Genomic DNA, 26,049 nt, shown 5'->3' on the forward strand with positions numbered 1-26,049 from the left:
AATAAAAAGTGATAAATATTTATTAAAATTTATTTATTGCGTGGAATTTATCTTAGGATAAACGAATTTTATAATTGGCTTAATATATATGGCTTAATACGCAAAAAATAAGAGGTCCAAACTTAGGATCGCTTTCCTTTCTCAGCTTGCAACTATACTTTGGTCAGAAAGCCTAATCCATTGGGGGGAAAAATCATGTTTATTCAGAGATAGTGTGTGTTTGTGTCTGATTACGTGACTTAAAATATCATCTGCACTAATTAATCATCATATTTTAGGTCACCCCCTCGAACCTATAAAATTGCGTTCTAAAAAGTGAAGATCCTATCATTAGATCAAAAGTTATTTAGGGTGGTCTGTTTTTCTTTTTTCAAATATCATCTGCATTAATTTACGAAGTCAAGCATCACTGGCTGCGGTCAGTGTGCGGATGGGTGATCACTAGGATCAGTCTGCGCATGGACCGAAGATGTGCGGTATTGGTCCTCGTTAAACTGTTCTACGGTAAAGTGTTCGACTTCGCGTGCAGGTCGTCGGGCTGCCAAAGCGGGGGTGCCATCCCTTCTGCAGTGGATCGAAATTGTGATGGCATGTCTTCAGATTATCCTAAGGGATGTTACCCAGACAGTCGCCAATATCCCATTGCGCAGCTCTAGTGTGGCGTAAATGAACTACAACTACAGCAACTACAACTGCACTAATTAATTAGCATATATTAGGTCATCCCTTCGAACCTCTAACATTTAGTTCCACAAAATTGAAGATCCTATCATTAGATCAAAAGTTATTTAGGGTAGTTTTTTTTTTTTGGTGCACTGTACATAAGCACGTTTATGTGCTTAATACAAAGAACGGCTTATAAGCTTCAGTCAAGCTGGAGAACATCTAGCACAATTTAAAGAAGGACAATACAAAGATACGTCCAGGGTTATGGCGGGATTTTAACCCGATATCTCCATTCTTCAGAGCGTTTGGCGGAGATTGCTCGATTAGGAAGTGAAATGAAATCAGATCCGAAGACATGCCATCACAATTTTGATCCTCTGCAGAGGGGATGGCACCCCTGCTTCGGTAGCCCGACGAGTGGAAAATGAAATCAAAACACTCTAATATTGAGTTAAACAACTGGTAGCAATACATACAGGGTACACTCTTAGAGCCGCAAGAGCGCATTTGTTTAATTATCCAGAAATTTTGATGTTTTTTTCCCTTGTTTTTATTTATTTAGGGGTCACCTAGGGCGAAGCTGTTTCACCGTTCTGTTAAACCCTATAGCGGATTTGAATCCCGCCGTAACCCTGGATTTAACTTCAGTTTTTTGTATTGAGCACACAAAATGCATTTGTATGCCTATTAATAAATAAATGAATTATATTTATTTGGGTTTATTTTTTGGAATTACGTGCATTTGGATGCTTGTGTGCTTAATTTAGGTTTATAAAACCTTTGTCAATTGTTGTTGTTCATTTACGTCGCACTAGAGCTGCACAATGGGCTATTGGTGACGGTCTGGGAAACATCCCTGAGGAAGATCCGAAGACATGCCATCACAATTTTGATCCTCTGCAGAGGGGATGGTACCCCCGCTTCGGTAGCCCGACGACCTGCACGCGAAGTCGAGCACTTTACGGTTGAACAGTTTAACGAGGACCAATACCGCACACCCTCGGTCCCTACGCAGACTGATCCAAGTGGTCACCCACCCACACACTGACCGCAGCCAGTGATGCTTAGCTTCGGTGATCTGGCGGGAGCCGTGTCTTAACGGTCAGTCCACTACGGGACTATTTCTTGTTGATGTCCTCATCTAACTTGTTCTTCAATATGACAGGGGCATAAAACCTTACTTGCAATGAGCTCACCATCCTGCAAATGTATGTGCAATATTAAATAAATATTTATTTATTCACATACATGTGCAAACTTATACGCTTAATGCAAAGAAGAAGTTATTAGCCATTGTCAAGTTGGTAAAGAACAGAAAGCTGAAATTAGAAAAAAGATACCATACTGATATATCCAGAATGAAACGGCGGGATTCGAACCCACTAACCCTATGCTTCTGAGTACTTGACGAAAGAACAATACCTTTCGGTCACATTGCCCCTTAACTTTTTTTTAAGACCAATGCATTTGCCCCTCTTGAGGTGGCCCAGGTTCTAATGCCATCGACGGCTGGTTGATACGAATTGTGCTCCCGGCTCGCACTGACCACAGTGCTGACGTAAAATATCCTCAGTGGTTGATGAATCATGGGTATGATGACCCCTTGCAGTCGTGCTAATCGTGAGAGGTTTTCGTTGTTTTTCTCCTTGTGTATCTCAAATGCGGGTTAGTTTCATCAAAAAGTCCTCCGCGAAGGTTAGTTTGCCCAATGTTTGATCCAAGAATTACCTTTTCTTCTGGGTTGGGTTCAAAATGACAAGGCTATGAAGTTAAATTTTGATAGACGTCAACTCAGAATTGGGTTGCCTATTGAACGTCGTTTATACTATATATGCGACCAATGCATTTAATATTTTACTCGGCGGCTAATGTCACTCTGTGTTCACACATTAACCAGAAGTTAGAGATTTTAAATATTTTTAAGCTCTTAAATACTGTTTCTAGGGTAAAATATTTGTAACAACTTAAATAACATTGTTCAGGTGAATCAGGCTTGGTTGATTTTGATCGGCAGACACACCGAAAGTAATACCAGATGCATCATGAATTAGAAAATCTGGGAATAACTTTTGGAGGTTTTCCCATCTATGGAACGCTAATGTGTGTGAAAAAATCTTCCAAAAAGGACGTTCCCTAGACTTCTGAGTAGGTCTCTAATGAACGAGGTCAAATAGGAAAGCGTCCTTCATGTGGATCGGCCAGTGATAAAATAAAAGTTATATATTTTTTTAAAAATAAGAAACGCGTCCTCTGAGTCTGGGTCAAAATCATAGAATTGAACAGAGAAAGAATACATCCTCTATTTGAAATAATTATTCAGTGCCTAAGGCTAAATAAAAGTTTTAATTTTAACCAGAAAACCCGTAGTTTTAATCATATCAAAGGCTTAGAAAGGCTGAGAAATGTGTACAACCAGCTTAAAAACTAACGCGAACTTGAATTTTTAAACTATTTATTTTATAGTATTCTGTTAAAGATGTTAGGTATACAGCTCCGCTTTAAAATTGCAAACTTGGAATAAACAGTACTCCAAACTGGCCAACGTGCCTATTTTTCCTACTAAAAATCTATTTGCAAGTATAAAGGAAAAAACATAAATATTAAATTTTTTTTTTTTTTAACTATTCATATATTTGTAAACTTTGAACGGAGAAAAGATTAGTCTGTTTGATTTCAAAACGAAACTTTTTAGAGAATTCAACTCCCCCCGTACTGCAAAGTAATCTTACCCCCCCCCCACCCCCGATTCTTTAAAAAACTAGTGCAACACAAACGAAAGAAAAATTGATAGCTATAAATAGTATCTTAATCGAAGATACCCCTTTCACCTTTTCGTGCCTCAAGTAACAGAAAAGAAACAGAAAACTGGGCCGTGTTTCACTTAATATTGCATCAGTGCACGTAACAGTTTTTTTTTTAACGGTTGGCGAGTCATTTGGCGAAAACCTGCTCTTTATATAGCAATTCTTCAGATCAGGTCCGGCTAGTTTTAATTCCAGGTGTGTTCTTTACCAGACGTTTGTTACGCAATCAGTGTGGGGTGTTTACCTCGTCAGCGGGCGGTAAGTTTTTACTCATCTTCTTTTTCCCTAATCATTTTTTGCGCTCTGTTTAACTCCAAGTCAATCAGCCATTAGTCTCATTAGCTCTCATTTTAATAAGTTCCGCTATTATGAAAATATATATATCGTGATTTTTTTTTCTTCCTATCGACTTCTTAAATCTTAATAGAGAGACTATAAAGATTTTATTTTTCCTCCTTAATTGGAAGGAAATGAAGCAGATATGATTATGAAAACAAATTCGATCTATTTTCCTAAATTAATTTTTAAAAAAAGTCTTTTATCCAGAAAATTGAATGGCTTGAGTTTGTAAAATGATTAGCTACATTTCAAAATTCCTCAGATGAGCATTTATGGTACATATTATGATTTCAGTATATTGTACTACTATCTAGAGGAAAGTTTCTAAAACTTGTAAAAAATCTGTCTTGAAAGAATACTAAGGTACAGTTTAATGCAAGAAATGAAAATGTCAACTTAGGAGTAAAATTTGGTTGTTCAACTTTAATTTAGTTTTTAGCATGTTTTAAGGAAAAATCGCAATTGTTTTACGATAGACTTCATCGACAAAATATATTTTTCTTACTTTAAATTTATGAATTCTTTTTAGATGAGCATTGAATAGTCTAATGGCAAATTTTATTTTTGTAATTTTTTATGGTCAGAAGTCTAATGATTAATTTTATTTTTGAAATACTATAGAAAAACGAAGGAAATTTATAATGAGTATTTAGTTTTAAGAAGTAAGAACTTCGTTCATGCTTTACCTAATTGGAATGGAATTTTTTGTATTCTAAAGTTGACACCGATGAAATATCTGCTCTAAATAATAAAAATTAAAAATTTAGTTTTTCGTGTTGATTTTTTTTATTTATTCACAAAATTGTAAGTATTTTATAATGCACCATTATTTTAACCACATTCTTTTTATCCAAATGAATTGGCCACTTTGATATATCCATTAGTAGCACTTTAATTAGAAACTGAAGTGCTATTAATTATTACTAATTACTACTCAAAAGTAATTTTCTTAACACATATATATTTAGAATAAAAGATCTATTTATCGATTGGTATTTCGTTCGTATGATGGGTACTTTATTTGTATTGACGTTCATTTTGAATTATAATGAATTTGAATAGCGTTTGAAACACTAGTTTTAAAAAATCTGTTCTTTTGCAATCTGTTCGTTGTCTTTGCCACGAGTTTAAAAATAGCACGTACTATAATTATGACTTTTTGGAAAATTGTATTTAACAAAACGTTTATTTTGATACAGAAAAAAGAAAGATTGAAATAGGGCATTTTAGATTGTAAATTCAATTGACAGTATTTTTAAGCGACAATAGGTTTTCAAAAAAGGTCTGAAGTTTCAAAAAGAAATGCTTAAAATGAGCAGTTTTATAATAATATTTAGACTTGTTGGTAGTATCTGTTGATTTTGGGATTAAGGTAAAATGTCTGATATATAGCTGCTTATAAACTTAGTCTGTTAAATCATACTTAAGCTCATATACTAAACTAGATCTCTTCCATTTAGCAATTCGGTTGTGAGTGAAAATGTGAAATTACTTAATTACCAGTTTAGAAATAAATGGTAATGTTATAGTTCAAAATAGATAGAAGTTAAAAATAAACGCTGAAGTTAATCCTTTAGAATGATTAATCTAATTATTTCAAAGTAAAAATATTTGAATTCATTAATCAGTCAGTACATTTTGATTGTTACAATTTATTTTTTATTACACATTGAAACCACTCGAAATATCTGTCAAAATCCAATTTTACACAACAGGAAAAGATGCCCGAATCGTTTAGACAGAACAACTAATGTTACGTGAGCTTCAAATTAGAAATTTATAGACAATTTTATGTAATTTTAAATTTTTTTGTTGTGAAGTTAAAATAGAAAACATGAATTTTTATTTCAACTATACATGTCTGTAGTATTTTAAACCTACCATTATTTGTACAGAGCTGGTTAAATATATAATATTTTCCAAACCAAACATACATTTGGAATAAATTTATCCTTTAAAACATTTAATTAGGTTTGGTCGAAGTTTTAAATTAGATTACAATGTGAAAAATGAGAAGGGAGAAATTCGAATAGAGTATCCTTTTGAACTGTTTTATGGCATATAAATATACATCCAATTGAGCCTTGTGGATTTTGTTTCGTAGTACCAATATATGAAGAAATACATCATCATCATAGTTGGCTAGACAGCCCAATGTGAGCCAATGCCTTCCTCTGAAGATTTCTCCATGACGACTTCGGATTTATCTTTGATCTCCAATTTTTTTCATTAATTCCAGCTTCCAACTCTATCCAAATTTCGTTTTCCAAATCGTTTCTATGAAGTCATCCGGGATTTTTCTTCGAAGGATTTCGTAACAAGAAATTTTTACAGGATAGAGGTGTCAACCCTATGCCCAATCCCCAACCTGGAGGACCTGATATAATCCCCAGAGGCAGGGTGCCCGGTTATACCCCCAGACACTGGGTACCCATTTTAGTCGCCTTTTACGACATGCGTGAGCTGCATTGGGACTATTCTCTCACATCTGGTCACCACACGGGTGATAAAGAAATAAAAATATTCTACTGTGCGTAAAAAATCATTATTTAAAGAAATAATTTAAAAAGTTTAATTGAAATTTGTTAAAATTTTAAATCTTATAATTTTCTTTAGCTAGTTGTTTATTTAGTAAGCATATGTTAAGCTTTATATTTAAGTAAAGAGTTTTCTGAAACTATTTAAAGCTCGGAACTCGGGCGGACAAAAGTATTTGTAGTAAAAAACTCTAGATTATATCAATATCTTTTTCCCTTTAAAATTTGAGTCCTTGATAAGATTTTAACCTTTAAGAAAACTTCTTGAATAATGAGGATTAGTTACTAACTAGATGAAATAATGGATATAGTTACCCTTGGTATTAGTTTTTTTTTTTGTAAACTTTGGTAGACTGTGACCCAAATTCAAAATGTGAACTCTGAAAATACCAATGAAACATCGCCCACGGTAGAATAATAATGCTGATCCCCTGTTCGGGTTTCAATTTTGCCGTTAAACTGGTAAGGTCACTCGAAGCTCAGCTCTTTTGACTGTAAGCGATAAGGTACTACACCCGTATTTGTTATAAAACTTTTTCTTAAGATTGAATCTTTTGCTGCTGAACAACTGAAATTATTGCTGTTGTACTATTGCTATTGTAGAATGATTCAGTATTTGGGAAAACAGTTATGACCGTCATTTAAATTTCCAAAATCGTTTAAAAGATCAAATCAGTAGGATTCAATTTTTGATGATCAGCTCATTTATTTTTTCCCCATGTATCCTAATCTTATCAGCATTTAAAACAACTGAAATTATTGCTGTTATTGAATGATTTGGTAGTAATTCAATTGTCTTTTTTTTTCACCCCTTCAAAAGTTGCTGCTTATAATTATAAAAAAAACAACTTATGTACAGCTAGTCAAAAATCTTTATTTGAAATGCGGTTAATGTTAAAATTTTTAGTTTTATTGTATGGCTTTAATTAATAGAATGTATACATTTTTAGGCATCATTTTTTGTTCTTTTTTTTTATCTATTTAGAATCTAGTAGAAATGAATGTCTAAAGCAGAAGTTCTCAAATAGTGTTCCGCGGAACCGTGGATGAGGTAAACAGATTATGAGATTTGGAACTTTTTTTTTCTCAACATTTTTGAAATCTGCAATTATATTTAGATACAATCAATAATCCGTTATTTACTTGTTGCCTTTACAATATTATTTAAAGTAAAATGCCAATGAAAAAATTCATTTTTTTAGGAAAAAAAAACACAATTTTTCAAATAACAATATATTGAATAAATTATGAAAAGGACATGCATTTATAAAATATTGCTTCAATACTTCTTTTCGCGCTTTTTCAACCAAAATAAGTTAGTAAACAGATTGTTGATAAAGAAATGTTTATTTAAGGGCGATTTTCAACGTTTATAACAGCTCTTTTTAGTTTTCATTTCAGCGAAAACAATTCTGCTTATTTCATTCATTTTAAGCTTATGTTTATATACAAAATCAAGTTTATAACAAGACTAAATTCAGCTCCATGACTGTGAATTTAACTTTCGACTATAAAACTTAAGATTATTAATGATAAAAACTATGAAAAATGCCATTCTATATATATATTTTCGAAATAAAGCAGTTATTTATAGGTTAATAAGCTTACAATTGTCTTTAGATATTTTGGTTATAAATTCGGGGTTCCGTTGAAAGAATGTTGATCATTTAGGGTTCCATAGCAGAAAAAAAAAAATGGGGAACCGCTGATCTATATGGTGTTTCGTTAGAGAGAAAAATCGCCGCATTTGTAAAGGGCAGTTCAAATATTAATGAAGCATATTTTTTTTTTGGGGGGGGGGGGACTATATTCCCTTTGTCAACAAAATAAGCAAATTACAAACCCTCTCCTATGCTTACATGAAAAAGTCGCATCAACCGGACATTCACCAAAGCGACTTTGATTGTTGACATTCACCGATAAAAGTAGACCTCTTTCTTTCGGTTATTCACGGTGTTATAGAGTTGATGGAAAGAAATGTACATCCATATGTGAGACTCTGGGATCCCTAGTTAATTCACAACTTTTGCTGATTATGGTTGATAGCAAGTGATATTTAGAATTTGAGGTGGTTTGCATCGTTTACATATCGTAGAAGCTGCATTTTTGATAATTCCTTACGCTTTTGAATGACTTAGATCAGCAGTACTCAACTTTCTTTCTGCTACGGAAATCTAAAGGATCAATTTTCTTTTGGGGAACCCTGGCTTCAAAAATAAACTTCCTTAGAAATTGTGAGCTTTTTAAGCAAAGAGAGATTACTATTTTGAAAATACTTAAGGAACGGAGCGTTCGCCTTCCTATGAGATGAACCGGGTTCGAATCCCAGTTATGTTGGGTCGATACGAATCCGCATCCGATTTGCACCGACCACAGCACTCACCTGAAATATCCTCAGTGGTAGACGGATCATGGGTTAGTCCTTTTGCCATCAGGCTAACAGTGGGAGGTTTTCGTGGTTCTCTTCTCTCCACGTAACGCAAATGCGGGTTAGTTCCATCTAAAAGTCATCCACGAAGGCAAATTTCGCTCAAAACTCGATCTAAGAGTTCCCTTTTTTCTGAATTGGGTTCAAAATTACAAGGTATTCGAAAACCCAAAATTGGGTCGACTGCTCAGCGACGCTCAGAAAATAAAATTGAAGAAATGGAAGTTTTTTCATAGTTTTAGTAATAGCCCTACAGTATCCATAATCATCGTTAATATTCATAACTAACTCCCTGGCATTACAGTCCATGTTGGACCATGGCCACACTAACAATTTTCCTCCAATTTCTAGCTCTTTGTTTCCAGTTTCGGACTTTTAAGAGTCTTAAGGTCTTTTTCCACCTCGTCAAACCATCTTTTGACCGGCCTTCCTCTTCGTTAATATTCATACTGAATTCATTTCATAAAGTCATGAAATTACTTTTCATCAGACATATTGGATTCTGAGGTCAAGAGTGGCATCTAGTCGCGTTTTGAATTTTTGTTTCTTCCTATAAATGTAAGTATTAAAATGCATGAAAAAAAAACCCCGGAATTTTGTGGATTTCATTAAAAGAAAAAAATGTATTTATGTTTTCTGTATATTGTTCAATTGAGTTATTTAATTTGGAATTAAAGCATTAGATGGGAAATGCGAATGCAATTTTTTATAATTTATGCTCCCCTATATAATTTATATTAAATACATATGATTTTCCTTAATTACCTATTTTCCTTTCGCTGGCATTTTACTTAATTTTTTTTTCAGCAAGATAACAGAAACATTCATTTAATAAATAATTATTCGTTAGATATAATTACAAGTTTCAAAAATAATCACTGATGGATTAAAAAAAAAACTATCAGAACCCCTGCGAATCTTCCATGGAACCCTTAGAGTCCACGGAACACCTTTTGGGAACCGCTGAATTAGATCCCCACAGGCAGTTTCACGCTGTAAGTGGGCGAACTAAAAATTTATAATTAGATACACAGCTTTTTTTTATAACTTATTATAAATTCATGTTTTGTACAAAGTCATAAAAATAGTTAATTTTTCAATTTTTTTAAATTTAAATATTAATTTATGACAGAATGAATGCCTAAGAATTGTGTGTTGTAAAATAAATAACATATATATCACAGGTCTAGTTCAGAAAATATTAAATTTGCATTTTAAACGATATCTGGTAACGGGACCCCCACCTAAAAAAAGTACATGGACGAAGGATGATCATTGCTAATTAAAAAATTTGTTTTATTTAGTTGGACTAACGCCTAATGTCCTTCAATTATATTTCACTTTTTTCGAGTCAAATCTTCTGAAAATTTAACTCTGCCAAATTAACTGAACTAATATCCAACTGAAACAAATGTACCTTAAGAGTTAGAATTTTTGTTATGAAAAAGCAGTAAATTAAGAAAATCAAATTACATTTATTTTTAAACTTATTTATTTTTCAGATTAATTGAACTCACAGCGCACTATGTATCAATCGATTCGAAATTTTCCCAGCATCAAACTATGCTCTATTTTTTTTAAATTTCGATTATGTGCCCTTAAATGAAAAATAAACTATTTTTGAAATTTTTGATACTTCAGCACTTAGTGTCCTTAGTATATATATATATTATTGAAAATTTCACTTATGAATTCTTTTAATTTCTTATCAAGAAATGAAATGCTATATAAAAATAAAAAAAACCGAAAGTGAAAATATTCGAATCATTGAAGCTGCCTTTAAAACTTATTTTTTGAAGGCTGCACCGTGACACCATTTCTAGTTGCGCTCTTTGTTTTGCTGCACTATCAATCTTCAAGAAAAATACACATTATTCCCCTCCCCCCTTCGAAAGAGGGATCCGGATGCTTTTCTCTTCCGTGGTCGTTCCACATCAAGACTCCCCTTACGTGTGGCACACTTTTGTCAGTAAAATGTTCTAGAGCCCTCCTAAACGCTCCGTTGCTCGGAGATTGCTCTCGTTTAAAAGCTTCGATTGCTTCTAGCTAAGTTTTACTTCGACATCTTCATCGACGTGTCGGCGTCCTGCGAAAGGTAAAATTTTCATTTATCATCTGGGGGTAAAATTCATTAAAATTAATATCGTTTGATTTGTTTCCATTAAAAAAATTTCTTTATCGTTTGCTGTTTGGGGTTTTTAAGGAGTTATATTTGATTCTCATTTTGTTTCGAGTATCTTCGAAATCTTTATTTCCATAAGCTTATTTTTATTAACTAATTTCTCGAAAGATTTCTGATTTTATATGTAAAAAATTGCAATAGAAGGCTAAAATTTAGCGAAAAAGACTCTTGACTAAATTTGAAAAGGAAAATTGTGAGTTTATTTTTTTAGACCAAAAAATTTGTAAATAGTGCATTTTTTTTTTTTTTTAAGCCCTTCAAAATCATTTTTAAATACTCTTTACGCTGGCACGGAACCGTTTCAATAAAAGGGAAATTGCGGACATCGATATTAATCTACACCTGTATAAACTGTCAAAACGAAATATTTAATTCTATAATTAAAAATATTTAGATATTAGGTTTGCGTTATGCATGTATAATATTGAATTTCAAATGAGTTGGGCTCATTTATTGTTTTGACAATCGGCTCTCACTTCAAACTCAATTTTGAATAATTTTTTTCGATCTTTGATAATAAATTATCACTATTAAAAATACTATCCATAGAAGTTAATTTTGGTGGAAAAAAATTTAAATCAGTATCTATTTTTTCTCCTTTTTGAAATAAAAATTTGTTTTTAAAGTTTTTGTTCTTTTTGAATATTTGTCGTTTATATTTAAGAGAGAAAGAAATTTTTAAAAAAAATAAATGGAAAAATGTATAATTTTGAAACTTTTTTAAAACTTACGTTTTCCATGAGGCCCTGTAATATTGCATAGTGAATTCAAACAAGACCTTTTTTCCACTGACATTATTCCATTTATATACATTAAGTTTGGAAATAAATAAGCAATAGTTTACAAAAACAAATTTATATATTTTAAACATTGTGCATACCTTCTGACAGCCGCATTTTTATTGTAATTGTAACCCAATTTTGAAAATATATTTGTAAATAGGCTTTAAAGGAGATTGTTTAAATTCAAGTGTTCGGGAAGTTTCCCAGTTCACCAAAAGTTTGAAGATACAGTCAATTCGCTATAACTCGAAGTACGATAACTCGAATATTATTATAACTCGATTTTTTTATGAGGTCCCGACCCTTTTCTCTTCAATTTCATGTTAATTATTCTCGATTACTCGAATTTTACTCCCTTTAACTCGATTTTTTTTTTGATCTGTTGAAGCAAGAAAAAAACCTAGGAGCTGATATCTTGTTCCTTCCTTTGCAACACACACAATGTCTTTCGCACTCTTCATGGCGAAGCCAAAGCTGTCCCTCTTGAAGTATGTGAACAGTGGTTAAATGAAACGTTACCAAATTTACTTCAAGGATACAGTTAAAATGACGTTTTCAATATTGATGAAATGGGTTTATTTTTTAAATGTCTTCCAAATAAGACTATGATGTTTAAGGATGAAAACTGCTCAGGGGGTAAAATGAGCAAGGAACGTTTGACTGTCCTAGTTGGAGGAAATGCGTCTGGGACAGAGAAATTGCCCTTACTTGCTATTGGAAAATACCGAAGTCCCCGATGTTTCAAGAATGTAAAAACGTATCCTTTGGATTACAAGAGTAACAAAAAGTTTTGGATGACATCAGTATTATTTGAAGACTATGTGAGAAAATTGGATCGGAAATTCTTCGCTAAGAAAAGAAAACTGATACTCTTTATGGATAAATGCACAGCGCATAGTGATCTACCTGATTTGAAAGCAGTAAACTTGCAGTTTCTCCCGCCAAACACAACAGCAAAGTTGCAGCCGATGGAGCAGGGTATCATAAAGTACTTCAAACAGTCTTATCGTAAATGGCTTGTCAGAAAAATGATCTTAAATATTGTAAGCATTTAGAAGATTTGTAATTAATAAGCATTAATTAAATAATCCGACAATATTTAAGTCCAAAACCTAAACTAACGGTAAGTCGAACTTCCGATATGTCGAACTTCCGATATGTCGAAGTTTTTCGTCAGTCCTATCAGATTCGAGTTATCGCGAATTCACTGTATTTAGTTCTGTTTTGGCTGAAGCGTTTGAAGATAATCTGCACTTCTCAAGTTTAGATTGACCCTCGTTCCTAATTGAGCGTGTAGCTTAGACTGCTACCAAACCCCTACAGGTGACCTAGATACAGGAAAAGTGCTTCATGTACCATAGATAAGGAATTTGTGTTGTATCTAGGTTGTTCAATGCCTAGTTTGGGATACCTGCAAGTGACGTAGTGTGGATGTGTCGATCCTGATCGGTTGTTGAAACGGGGCATGTGTTTACGTTTGCAACTGCTCTTTCCATTCTATTTCGAATAAGCCAAGCTTGTCGAGTATCAATTATCCCAAACGACACATTCTATATTCTTACACAAAGATTCTTTCATACAGATTTCAATTCTTTCATAACATATTTCTTAACACAAGGATAGGCATGAAGCCACGTAGAACATGAACTAATTACACATCGAAGTTGCCAGGTACACAAAACAAAAATATATCATGATTACAATAAACAAATAAATCTAAATTAAGTAAAAGACTTAGACGAGAAAGAATTATATTTCAACATATTTAATACGAAATACGCTCTCTATTTAATCATTAATATTATTTATTAACTTCATATCAATTAACATAAGTTGTGAGGGGAAACTTAGCTCAACTTTAACACAACATTTTGCTCTGGCGCTGACGTCATAAGTCACATGTGTGAGTATTATGATCTTAAAGTACAATTCTGCAGATTTTTTTTTCTCAGTTTAGATTTTTTTGATGAGAGCATTGAAATGAATTGAACGGAGTTTTTTCATTTTGTTGCAGGTCATCATGAAGCTTTCAATCTTATGTACCCTACTGGCCGTTGCCTGGGCAGCAGAAGAAAAAGCAGATGTCCGACAGTCCTTTCGTGACAAGCCAAAGTCTCAGCCCGTGCCTCACGGGTCAAATTACAACAAAGACAGCGGCAGTACCTCGCAATCGCAGCACCTTGATTCCTCCTCTTCGTCCTCATCATCTTCTGCTGAAGAGTACAGACAGCTCAACTCTGAAGAAGTAAAGTTGCTTCTGTTGAAGGTTGTGGATGAGAATGTCGACAAAGATAAGGATGGTTTTGCCACTGCTGATGAGTTGAAGGATTGGTTGCGCGTCCTCCAAGAGAAGGTCATACAGGATAACGTAAACAGGCAGTGGGCGTACTACAGTCCAGAAACTGAAGAGGTTTTGTCCTGGGAGGGGTACTATCCAGAACAAAAGCGTGTCGTGACCTGGGAAAGATATCTGAACTACACTTATCCAGATGAAGGTATGGATATACTTTTAAAGTTATTGTTAATTTCTTGTAATATACACTGAAGAGCCATTACATTATGGCCACCCTGCTAATAACATGTAGGACCACCTTTAGCCCTCAAAACTGCTAGCACCCGCCGTGGCCTTCATTCCACATGGTGCTGATAGGTAGTCTGAGGTATCTGGTACCAAGCGCTCACCAACTAGTCCTGCAATTCCCTCACATTGCGAGGGGATAGCGTGGCAGCACGAATTTGGTTTTCCAAGTAGGACCACAAATGCTCTATTGGATTAAGGTCGGGTGAATTTGGGGGCCAAGACGTGACTTGAAAGTCATTGAAATGTTCCTCGAACCAATCCATGACGATTCGACCCTTATGACACGGTGTATATCCTGTTTTTAAGCACCATCCCCGCAGGAAAAACTGTTGCCATGAATGGGTGAACCTGGTCTGTAATTATGTTCAAGTAGCTTACAGATGTCAGGGATTGTTCTATGAGGATTATGTGTCCTAATGTGCCCCATGAAAACATTGTTCCTGGGCGAGAAACCATGAAAACCTGGACGAGCCCATTGTTATAGATGGAGGGTGGTCATAATGTAATGGCTCTTCGGTGTATAATCTGGAATTTTGTATAGTTTCGATACGTTTCAACGAGAACTTATAACGAGAGTTAATGTAGCCACGTGTCGCTAGGTATGGCTGCATGAACTTATAAAGCTAAGCGCAGGTGACGCTAGGGGTTGAAAATCTGGGTAAATACACTCTAATTATTTTTATGCCCAAGCTTGAAACAGGGTGTCATCAATATTATACTTGCAGTGTTTACAATATAGTGAACTCTTTCAATTTAACTTTTAACAAAACAAACATCAAACTAATTCGGAAGACTCCGTGAGCAGTGACGTACTAAGGTGCACCCTATCTTAGACTCTAATTTTTTAAAATTTTAATATGAAATAAACACTATGAAGATACATTCGGTTATTTTATAATCATTCGTTTTATTTTAATTTAAATTATTTTTAAATTAAATTATTTTAAATTATTTTTAAATTAAATTATTTTAAATTATTTTTAAATTAAATTATTTTTAAATTAAATTAATTAGGAACTTAGAAAAGTACTAAATTGGAACCTTATATGCACTTACCACATTTATTTGAAAAGTGGAATAAAGTGAAAGTTAAAAGTGGAATAATTTTTTCTTCATTACATCACGTAATATAGAAGATTATTTTAAAACTAAGTAAAAATAATGTTCTTAAATGAAAGTAAAGAAAAATAGATGAATATTCTATTGAGCAACACAAATGCAAATTATATTTTAATTAAAAAAAATGTATGAGGTCTAAAATTAAAATAAGACTATCGCATTATTTTAAATATAATTCAACATTCAGTTCAGTATATTTTCTTCAGCTTTAGGACATTTATATTAAATGAATTATAAGAGATTTTACGAATGTTAAATCTGAAAACTGTTTTTTAAGCTACAAAAAATAAGAAACAAAGTTCAAAAAGAGTACTTTAAGGAATCCACTTTCGAATTTCGCGTGTTCTAATAATAATGTATTAAAAATATTTTAAAGAGAATGTGGAAATATCTAGTTTTAACTTTTAAAAAAAAATTTCGGAAAAAAACTTGGAGTGACTATGAAATCTGCACAAATAAAGCACGTTAAAAGTGTTGAGTAAAATCCGCGATTCGAAAATCACAAGTTGTTGTAATGCCTGATTTAAACATATTAAGATTTTCGAAATTCCGTGAAAAATCACAGCAATTATTGTTAAAAAAAAAACTATTAGAAAAACGAGTGTGAATCGAAACTTAGTTTCGAGTTTAACTTAGATATACGTACTTAGAGAAAAGATATATAACATAGTACCCAGAGAAAGAGAGTATTTAAAGAAAGAGAGTACTTAGAAAATAGTGCTATAAGATGGACACAAATAAAGCACGCCAAAAGTGATTATTGTTTGCACAATTCGAAACTCTCGAGTGGTTATAATGAATGTATTGAAAAGATCGGGATTAATTTTAAAAAAAAAAACTCGTGGAAATCCGATAACCTCCTAAGACACGATCGAAAAGTCACTTAGATTAACTATAAACTGGACACAAAGAACGTTAAAAGTGATAACTGAAATTGCAAGTGAAAGTTTTGAGAGAGTTGTAAAAGCTTCGTCTAACTGGGTATAAAATGACATGGCATGTTAGAACCCTGAATAACCGAACTATAGGTACTTGTCTATAGCAATGTTTTATTTATTTACTTTTTTTCTTTTTAAATACGTTTTTCTGTGCACGTAATGTCATGTAAGTGCGACGCAGTGCAGCAGTCCATTCTGTAGATTAAATTTTATCGAAAGAATGTATATTTGCTTTACATAGTACGCTTGACCAGTGAAGGTGATCCTTTTGGGCAGCGTAGTATTAAAATGTTGCGTCGAGCATATTTTCTTTCCAGCACTTCTTTTGCGAGTCTCGAAATGAAAAGTTCGTGTACGAGTTTCATCCTTCAGATTTTTCTTTTCTGTAAAGGATTTTCTTTTTATTCTTAACTAAAAGCTTAATGGGATATCTGCAAGCGACGTAGATCTTGATCCTGATGGGTTGTTGATACGTGGCATTTGCTTACATTAGCAACTGTTCTTTCCATTCTGTTTCGAGTAAGCGAAGCCCGTCAAGTATCAATTCTCTTAAGTAACACGTTCTATATTCGTTCACAAAGATTTCAATTCTTCCACTATATACTCGCATTTACACAAAGACAGGCACGAAGCAATGTAGAACATAAACTTATGCATCGTTGCCAGGTACATAAAACAAAAAAATATCACGGTTACTATAAAATACACGAGTAAATAGCTAAGTTAAGTAAGCGAAATAGACTAGAAAGAATTATATTTCAACAAATTTTACGCCATTTTGCTGACAAAGATTAGTTGACTTATATTGTTCTAATCCATCCACGCTTTAAGATTGATCAACAGGAAGCTGCAGGGAAATGAAACAAAGAAAAATGCTGCCAAAAATTTATGTGGTCTCATAAAAAATGTGAGGAAATGAGTACTATTCATTGATTTTTTTGAAAATTTTTATGTAGGGGGATAATTCTCGCATAATCGACGACCTTTAAAGGGTCGTGGTGGCTCAGGGAATAGAGCACTCTCCTTCAAATGAGGTGATCCGGGTACGAATCCCAGCAATGACTGGTCTATATGTATTCCGTCCCAGACTCTCAACGACCACTGTGCTGACGTAAAATATCCTCAGTGACAGACAAATCATGGGCTAGTCCCCTTGCTGTCAGGATAACCGTGAGATGTTTTCGTGGTTTTCTTCACCATATAACCCAAATGCGGGTTAATTGCCTCGAAAAGGCCTCCATAAAGACTCATTTCTCCCAATATTTGATGCAGGAGTTCCCTTTTCTTCTGGTTTAGGTTCAACGGCTACGAAGTAATTTATTATTTAGCAGTTCAATTTATTGTAGTCCTAATTGGTAGTCCCAAAAGAACAACTCAAAATTGGGTTGACTGTTCAACGACGGTTATAAAACAAAACAAAATAACTTTTAAAACAGTAATTTGTCTGTTTGATATTCCGGATGATTCTTAACGGTAAGATGGTGTATATAGTTGAAATTTTAGCTTTTTCTAAAGTGTAAGGGACTCAAACTGTGATTTTTTTTATTTATTACTTTTCCTTTTTCTTGGTGAAAGATCTTCGAAAAACTTTTAATTGTGTGAGAAGGGTTGCTTGACACTTTTTCGGTCATGTAAAACGGTTTGCGGTTTAAAAAATTTTTTTTCCTTGCATGCGTAAATCAACACACGGACAAAGAACAACCAGACAAATCAGAACAGTTTCAGTGTTGACCTAAATTAATTAGAATTTAAAATTCAACCTTTTAAAATTCATATTACTTTAAATTTATTGTTTTCCTTTAGTAGGTCGATTCTAGAAAACGGGGTAGAACGAATGGTTTGTACTTAAAATTCGCGTGGGGATACCGTTTTCAGAGTATTAATCCGGTCTTTCCAATTCCGGCCCCTTGACCGAGTTTCCAATAAAAGCCATTGATCTATGTTATGCCAGACAGAGGGGTTGTTGACACTGAGATTTCTCTTAACTTTCTAAATTCCCCGTCTTTATTGTCATCTGACGGAAATAAGTTCTATATTTCTTCCTCATTAAGAATTTGTATATCGATTTTAGGAGTCTTGTTTTTATATTTCAGAACCTGTATGTACGATTTTTTTTTCTTCCAACAATCCAATGCGTGTTTACTCACCCACTTTAATGCTTGGAGACATTAATTTTGTCGTAACTTTACCAATTAAAAGCTATTTTTAAAGCATAAAATGGAACAACCTGAGCAAGCATCTTTTTTCCCCCTCTTCTATATAAAAAAAAGCACGTTTCAATACTTTAAATTTTTTTCTGAAACTGAAATTTAAATTTGGAAATTGGAAGAATTTAAATAGGTTTGAAGAATTTGTTAGAGCTAATTAGTACCGGTCACTTAAAGAGGATGATATACAGGGTTAGAAGTCCAAAATATAAAAATTGAGGACAAAATTGCCTCTAAGGACAATTTAAGGAAGTAGATTTTCTGATGGGAGCAATATGTAATGCCAACATGGATTCGAAGATATAAAATTGGTAATAGTTTTAGTAGTTCCTGCACTTAAGTGAAAGAAGAAAAAAAAACCTTTTTAAAAAAAATTCAGATTTTTTTTTTTTTAAAGTTACGCAAAAATGTTTCTTTTTTTATTGTTTTTTGGAAGTCTAAATATGTGAAGTCGTTAAATAGTAGGCAAAGTACGAAGATTCTCTTGTGAAATGTTTTTCACAAGAGAATCTTCGTATTTTCTTCGTATACTTTTATGTATCTTCGTATACTTTTATGCCATCGAATCAAGGGTAATTATCTCTAACACTAGAAGTGGATTAATATCTTACTTGACGCGCTATAAAAACTCTGTCGTTCATTTTGTTATTTACTTTGTTTCACGACATATGACATAGTTTTTAAATTTGCTATTTCTAGAATAAGCAATAAATTTTAAAACGCTGAATTTTTTTCAAAACACCGAACAAATTACGGCAAGATTATTGTAATAGGAAAGTAATTCTGCAATAAGTTGTTTGAAGTTTGATATTTTCTATTTTATTTTTATAACAGTCATTGAACAGCTGACCAAATTTTAGGTTTACTGTTACTAATGTTAAATTCCGTAACCTTGTAATTTTGAACCTAGGAGTATTACAAGACAAGGGAGCTTTTGGATCAAGTATTGGAAAATCAATGATCAAGTATTTGCCATCGTGGAGGACTTTTTGATGGAGCTAACCCGCATTTTCGTTAAATGGAGAGAACCACGAAAATATCCCACGGTTAGCCCGACGGCAAGGAGATTCTAACCCGTGATCCATTTACGACTGAGTATATTTTGCGTCAACACTGCTGTCGGTGGAAGACTGGTGCAGAATTCGAATATACTTGCCATGGCTGGGATTCGAATTCGGTTCACTTCTTTGGGAGGCAAACTCTCTATTTCCTGAGCAACCACTACTCTTTGATATTTTGTAGTAATTTTTTCAGCACTGGCAGATTCATGGTTTAATATAAGTTTATCAAAGCTCATTTTTCTCTTAGCTCAGCCATTCGAGGAAAAGTTTCACCCGCAAAGGCAAATTTCTCCCAATACTTGATCCAGAAGTCCCCTTGTCTTCTGGATTGGGTTCGAAATTACAAGGCTACGTAGTTGAACATCAGTAGTCGTAAACCCAAAGATTGGGTCGGCTCTAAAATAAAATAAATAAAATTTTTTTCTTGGTTTCAGTGTTATCAGGAAGTGAGAATCTTACTCCCGAGCTGGAAGAGGTGAAGGCAACGATGCGCCGCGCAGAGAGGCGTTGGAAGAACGCAGACGTTGACGGTGATGGAAGTTTGTCTAAAGAAGAATTCAGAGATTTCATCCATCCGGAAGAATCCCAGAGAGCAGGTGGAGTCGCTGTTCTGGAAGCCATGGAGGACATGGACACTGACAAAGACAACAAAGTATCGCTTGATGAATACATGACTCACCTCAACAAGGTAACTTCTAATTCCATAAGTAATAGCCCTTTAGTGATACAAAGAGATAAGAAATGGAAGTTTTTTTTTCTTAGAGGGATCAGGCGTAAGAATTCTATAACTTCATTAAGGGTCGTGGTAGCTCAAGGGAAGCTCGTGGTAGCATTTGCCTCCTAGTGAGGTGAATCGGATTCGATTCTCAGCTGTGGCTACTGGATACGAATTCTTCTCCCAGTTCGCACTGACCCCAGCGCTGGAGTAGAATATCCTCAGTGGTAGATACATCATGAATTAAAATCGCTCTTGCCGTCGAGAGAAAGAGATTTTCCTCTCCATGTAACTCAAATGCGGGTTAGTTAATCTTAAAGTCCACCACGAAGGTTAGTTCCAACGCTTCATCCAAGAGTTCCTTTGTCTTATGGGTTTGGTTCCAAATTTTAAGGCTACGGAGTTGAACATTGATAGTTGTCAACCCGGAATTAGGTCTGCTGTTAAGCGTCGGTTATAAAATGAAATATAACTTCAGTGCAGCATCGTTAATTTGAATTCTAAGAGCTGCTTGCATGTTATTGCTAAAGCTCTAAATCAATTAATATGCACATGACCTAGTAAGTCTAAAGATTAATCTGTTAAAGTGCGGAAACGAGTGTTTTACGAAATTCACTTAGGTAACGTGCTCATTAATGGTTTCCGTCTATTTGAAGTTTCTCTCATTCTATCAATTGATTTGTTAGTTGTTTGATTGTATTGATTTGGTTCTTTAGATATGGATAGATACATAAATGACATTGTCAATTTTCTAAATTGTAATAATATTTTAAACAGTTTGATTCTCTTGCATTATAGTTATTAAAGTGGTTGATTCTATGAACTGAGGAGTTGTTGGATTGTAATAGTGAAAAACCTCGGGAGATTATTCCATTCTGTTCCACCCTAAAAGGGTCGTTCATGGAGGTTGGCCGTTCTTAGGGGTTACCCCCCACTGACTTCAAAATGTTATGGCAGGTACAGTGCGCAAAATAAAATAATTAAAAAACAGACCGCTCTGAATAACTTTGGACACAATCTTAATGGTCGCTGGGAGAGATTTTGATGAATTCTCCTAAAGGGTTTTCTTCAAAACAGTCCATGGAGAAAGTTCTGTGCCTCCCAAAAGTGGTTCTATATAGAAGAGATCGCTATAAAGAGGTGGGCTTTCCTGGTGCTTTCACTGTAACTTCCTTTTATTTAGGTATCGAAAAACAAACAAGGTAATTTAAGCTTACAGAACCTTGCTATTCCAGCAAAGATCCTATTTTCTGACTAGGCGCCCTACTAATGTAGCATGATACTTAAATTTTTATGAAACTGGTAAAGTCAATGCGCCTTATACGTAAATTTTACGCAATATTGACGAAATGATATTGCCAATGAGATATTATGTAAAAAAAAAAGCTATGGTATATTTTAATTAGTATTAACTGAATATATTTTGCAAAGTACTCTTCGGTAAGATTGCTTTCGTATGTTTTACGAAAGAATATTTACTATTTAAATTTAGTAAAATTGACTCTGTATTTTTCGTATTATTGGCAAAGAAAATTTACTTTTTAAATGTCGGTTAGAATTTATTGACGCAAATTTTCTGTGTTTTGGATAATAACTTTTTTCTATAATTTGACGTTTCGACTTACATTTTGTAGTAAATAATCTATAAAAATAACTTACTCATTTTTACCTAGTAAAAAGTGCTTGGTAAAATATTGGTAGAAGAAACAAATTTGTTTACGCAAAATTTTAAATTTTTTGGGTAACCATTTTTTGCTATAATTTGATATGTTAGTTAAATAAATTTTGCGAATGCTTTGTAAATTTTAAAGGTGAAATATACGTATTTCTGAAGTAGATTTGATGCTTCTCTGCTAACTGGGTAGTAAATAATGTGCAAATTATCTAGGTCGTTTGAGAAATAAAAAAAAAATTTAACTTTAACCATAGTTAATCTGCACATCTGCTAGATTATCCGTAGAATAAAATTTCTACACTTTAACGGTAACATAATCACTAGAATAGAGAGGGGGGGGGGGAGAGGCAATTTAATTAAAAAAATATTTTAACTATGCAAATATTTAAATTTAAACTAGTTTCCTTGTAAATGAAAATTCTTTGCTGAAAAAAATTTAATTCCATGAAGTACTATGTTTTTCTTAAATGAATTTATTATATATTTGCTTCAAGCAAATATTTTTCTGTTAAAAATAATTGTTCAATTTTGTAATAAAAACAGGTTTAAAATGACAGCATCCTTATTTGTCAAGCAGAAATGCCCTTTGAATGGAACTTTTCCGTCCAGTTTCTTCGCGCCACTGCTTTCATTATATTCCCATGAAAAATATTTTCAACCTATTTCGCAGAATCATTTTATGTTTCAAAATAGTTAAGGTAACTTAAAGTTTTAATCAAAGGTTTCAGAAATTTCAATTATTTTACTTCAAAATTATAAAAGATTTTATTTTTTTGTCTGATAATAGGAGCGCTAACAAGCATGTACTTAAAGTAACATATTTTTATAAATACAAATTTTTGAATTCAGTTAGTTTGACAAAAAAAAATTCTCCTTTTTAATCTATCTTAAGAACATAACCGTTTGTGTTGTCTTAAAATGGTTGAAATTTTTTTAATTGTTTTTATTTCTAATGGCAAGATTCAAAGGAAACTGCAGCAATAAATACTAAGAATCAAACATAGAGGGGGGAAACATAGAGAAGAATAGAGGCAACGATAGCCTATGACTTCAAAAGGGTCCTGGCCTTTCAATAGAGGTCCACAAGAGAACGTTTGTTTAAAGCTCTGCAAAGGTGATCACCATCCATGATCTGTCCTAGATTAGAGACTGCAGATTGGACTTGCAGAAACGGAGTCAGCCATCATTTTATGCCTGCGCTATTTTGAGACTACAGATAATTTGTCGTTCCAAGACTTTTGAATTGTTCTAAGAGTGAGAGCGAGGTTCTTTTCGAACTTCTAAAACATGGTATTTTTAATGGATCGTTCAATTTTTCCAAAAGATATACTGGAAAGAAATGTTAGTAGAATCGTGGCACCCTTTTTAGTGAATCGGCAATCTCTATAATACCAGAATTCCACTGTAAAACAAAATACCCTTATCACTGACAGATAAGTCTCCGAAATTTGAGGACCTCAAAGGATTCAGAAGCTGACATTACTATAGGGCTCGAAAGTAGCTTGAGATAAAAGATAAATTCTGTTTCTAGTGATCATAAAACTATTAAAACTCGTAAGGTCATCAAACACAAAGCTCCTGTATAGATTTGAATGCTCTAGCTAATTGGAAAGTGGTCGTAATTTCGGTTACAAGATTTCACTCGTACCCGCACAATAGGGATAAAAGTATGGTCAAATCAAATCGCTTTTTTTTTATAATTGTAATTCGAGACTTCAACTATTATTACAAATTTTATTCTAATATAAATTTTTGATAAAAATGTAATTTTTGAAAGCTCTGATCTGTCTTTAAATTTTTGAATTGTGTTGCAGCATTTTAAATGTTATTTTGATAATGACTTTAAATGAGTAATTAGAAAACATTGCTAAGACAAATTAGCTCTATGATAACAAGGTGACCTTTTTCCTTTAGGGGACGACATTATCACTGCTGGCGATTTTTCTGAGACTGGCCCCTTTTATACTCGTTTTTTTTTTTTTTTTTTTTTTTTTTAAATAGAATAGGCATCTTGAAGTTGCGCGATTTCCACTATCTCCACACTTTTCATCTCTCCGTTACCAAAGTTCAGTCAAATCTTTCCTTTTCTCCATGTAAGTATATTCAAACTTACTGAAGTGAACTGATGAGGCAGAATAGAGAAAAATTGCTGAAACCATGGTAACAAAGAGAGAAAGCGTGGAGAGTGGGGAAAATCTCGTAATCTTGACGCTTATTTCATTTATTTACAAAGAGTGGTTATGTGTCCACGAATTATAAGCTAACGCAACAAAATAATTTGTTATTAGTCAAAACAAGAGTTAAGAGACCGAATCAAAAAGTGGGCAATCTATAAAATTGTTTGAAGAAAAAGTTTATTTGGATTTAAAAAATGAGTTTGGATCTTAAAAAAAAACCCTGGAAGAATAATCATTAGATAAAAGAATTTAAACTTTAAAAAAAAAAAAAAACGTTAGTCTAAGCTTTAAGTAATCGAAAGCTTAGTTTCTTCAAATGAGCCTTATTATTATTATTATTTTATTATTTTTTTTTGGTTTATATCCGGCACCACGATTCAAGATTGCAACACTCGAATACGTCATCTGGGGAGAAGACCGGTTCCATGACTTCTCCCTTTCCTCGCCTCTTCTCGGTTGTGTAGGAATGTACCACGATATTTTCCCTCTAAAATTTTTCATATTTAACTGTCGTAAATATTTTCTTTACTCTTTTGGAACTATGTTCAATGTAGTTTTCAGTTTCATATACTTTCCTAACTTAAAAGTCTATTTGAAAATCAAGACTAACTAACTTCCTTCGATATGACTCTCCCATTTAGATCGCGTGAAAATTCTCCTTACTTTGTTTAATGGAGATTATTTAATTTTTTTGGGATCACAGTGGCTAGATTATGTATACGTGTCCTTTCAGCCCATTTTTTTAAGAATAAACTTTATTTTTTAAAGGTTTCCGGGGAAGAAAAAGAGGACCCCAGCTGGTCAGAAGCTCAACGTGGTCACTTCACTGACTTCTTGGACAAGGATAAAGATGGTAATCTGTCTGAAAAAGAGATGCGCGAATGGGTGGTTCCAACCTATGATCGGAGTGAGGCTGAAGCGTGGAGGTTGATCTCCATTGCTGACCAGGATCAGGATTCCAAACTGAGCAGAGATGAGATCGGTACTTACCATGAGTACTTCCTGACACTCCTACCACCGGAATACTGGGTGCAGGAAGATCCCACAGAATCTTCCAAACACGATGAGTTTTAAGATACTAGGATGTTCTTTTTTTATTGTACATATACATTGCATGTTGCATGAGAGCTTAAGATCAAAATCTTCCATATTCAAGAGTTTTTTTAATATTTTTACAAATTTGTACTACTTTTTGATCATTGTACAAAATTTTGAAACTTTTTTTTCCTGAAATAAAGTTTACTTTATTATATTTGTTATAAACAGACCTGTTTTTATTTTTGTCACCTTACGAGTTTACAATTTTATAAAACAGGAAGAGAAATTCCTCTCCCCAGTACTCTTCTCCAATTTCACTATCGAAACAAAGTGAATTAAATGCACATCAGTCAGAAGTGGCTATACTGCGCTTACCTCAAATAACATTAAGAGTTATGAACTAAAGGGAAATCATATAAAAAATTTCACTTTGTAAGTTTAAAATGCGTATTGTGGGAGATTATTTTAATGAAAATATTCATTTCTATGGATGCAATTACCCGAATGACATACTGGGTCGATTTTTTTACAAACAAGCTTAAAATTAAAATCTTATAAACGTTCAAAAGCCAAGACAATAAATCTAGTTACTGTCAAACATTTCTTAAGCCAGCCAGAGTTGAAACTACCACAATTCACGAACGTAAACTAAGCAAATCCTGTTTCAAATTTAAAATTTTTAGTTTTATAAAGTTCACCTCATTTTTAAGCGATTACTTGCATGCTGTTCGAAGGCTATCTTTAGGGCTTTTCGTCTGTCCCGTAGTGGGACTGATTCGTTAAGACACTGTTCTCAATAA

General features: G+C 33.5%; 1 protein-coding gene across 2 annotated transcripts; it reads left to right on the forward strand.

Moving 5' to 3' along the window:
• The first annotated feature begins 2,802 nt into the window (after positions 1-2,802).
• Positions 2,803-25,474, forward strand: LOC107452404 (calumenin-B). Of its 2 annotated transcripts, none has more exons than XM_087149740.1 (4): positions 2,803-3,728; positions 13,753-14,233; positions 20,079-20,332; positions 24,980-25,474. In XM_087149740.1, the coding sequence occupies exons 2-4, from the start codon at positions 13,759-13,761 to the stop codon at positions 25,283-25,285; spliced, it is 1,035 nt and encodes a 344-aa protein (XP_087005866.1). In that variant the 5' UTR covers positions 2,803-3,728; positions 13,753-13,758; the 3' UTR covers positions 25,286-25,474. The 2 variants fall into 2 exon arrangements, with proteins under 2 accessions (XP_087005866.1, XP_087005867.1); XM_087149741.1 differs by lacking the exon at positions 2,803-3,728 and adding an exon at positions 7,337-7,397.
• Positions 25,475-26,049: the final 575 nt, after the last annotated feature.

The sequence above is a fragment of the Parasteatoda tepidariorum genome, chromosome 8 (assembly GCF_982258835.1).
Source record: "Parasteatoda tepidariorum strain Cologne lab strain chromosome 8, Ptep-v5.0, whole genome shotgun sequence".
NCBI classification, from domain to species: domain Eukaryota; kingdom Metazoa; phylum Arthropoda; class Arachnida; order Araneae; family Theridiidae; genus Parasteatoda; species Parasteatoda tepidariorum.

What these genes read in the sequence shown, in the direction of transcription:
- LOC107452404 (XM_087149740.1), top strand. Translation starts at nt 13,759, where the DNA reads ATGAAGCTTTCAATCTTATGTACCCTACTGGCCGTTGCCTGGGCAGCA. An exon ending in CTACACTTATCCAGATGAAG is followed by an intron (nt 14,234 to 20,078) that starts GTATGGATATAC and finishes TCTTGGTTTCAG; the next exon opens with TGTTATCAGGAAGTGAGAAT. An exon ending in ACATGACTCACCTCAACAAG is followed by an intron (nt 20,333 to 24,979) that starts GTAACTTCTAAT and finishes TATTTTTTAAAG; the next exon opens with GTTTCCGGGGAAGAAAAAGA.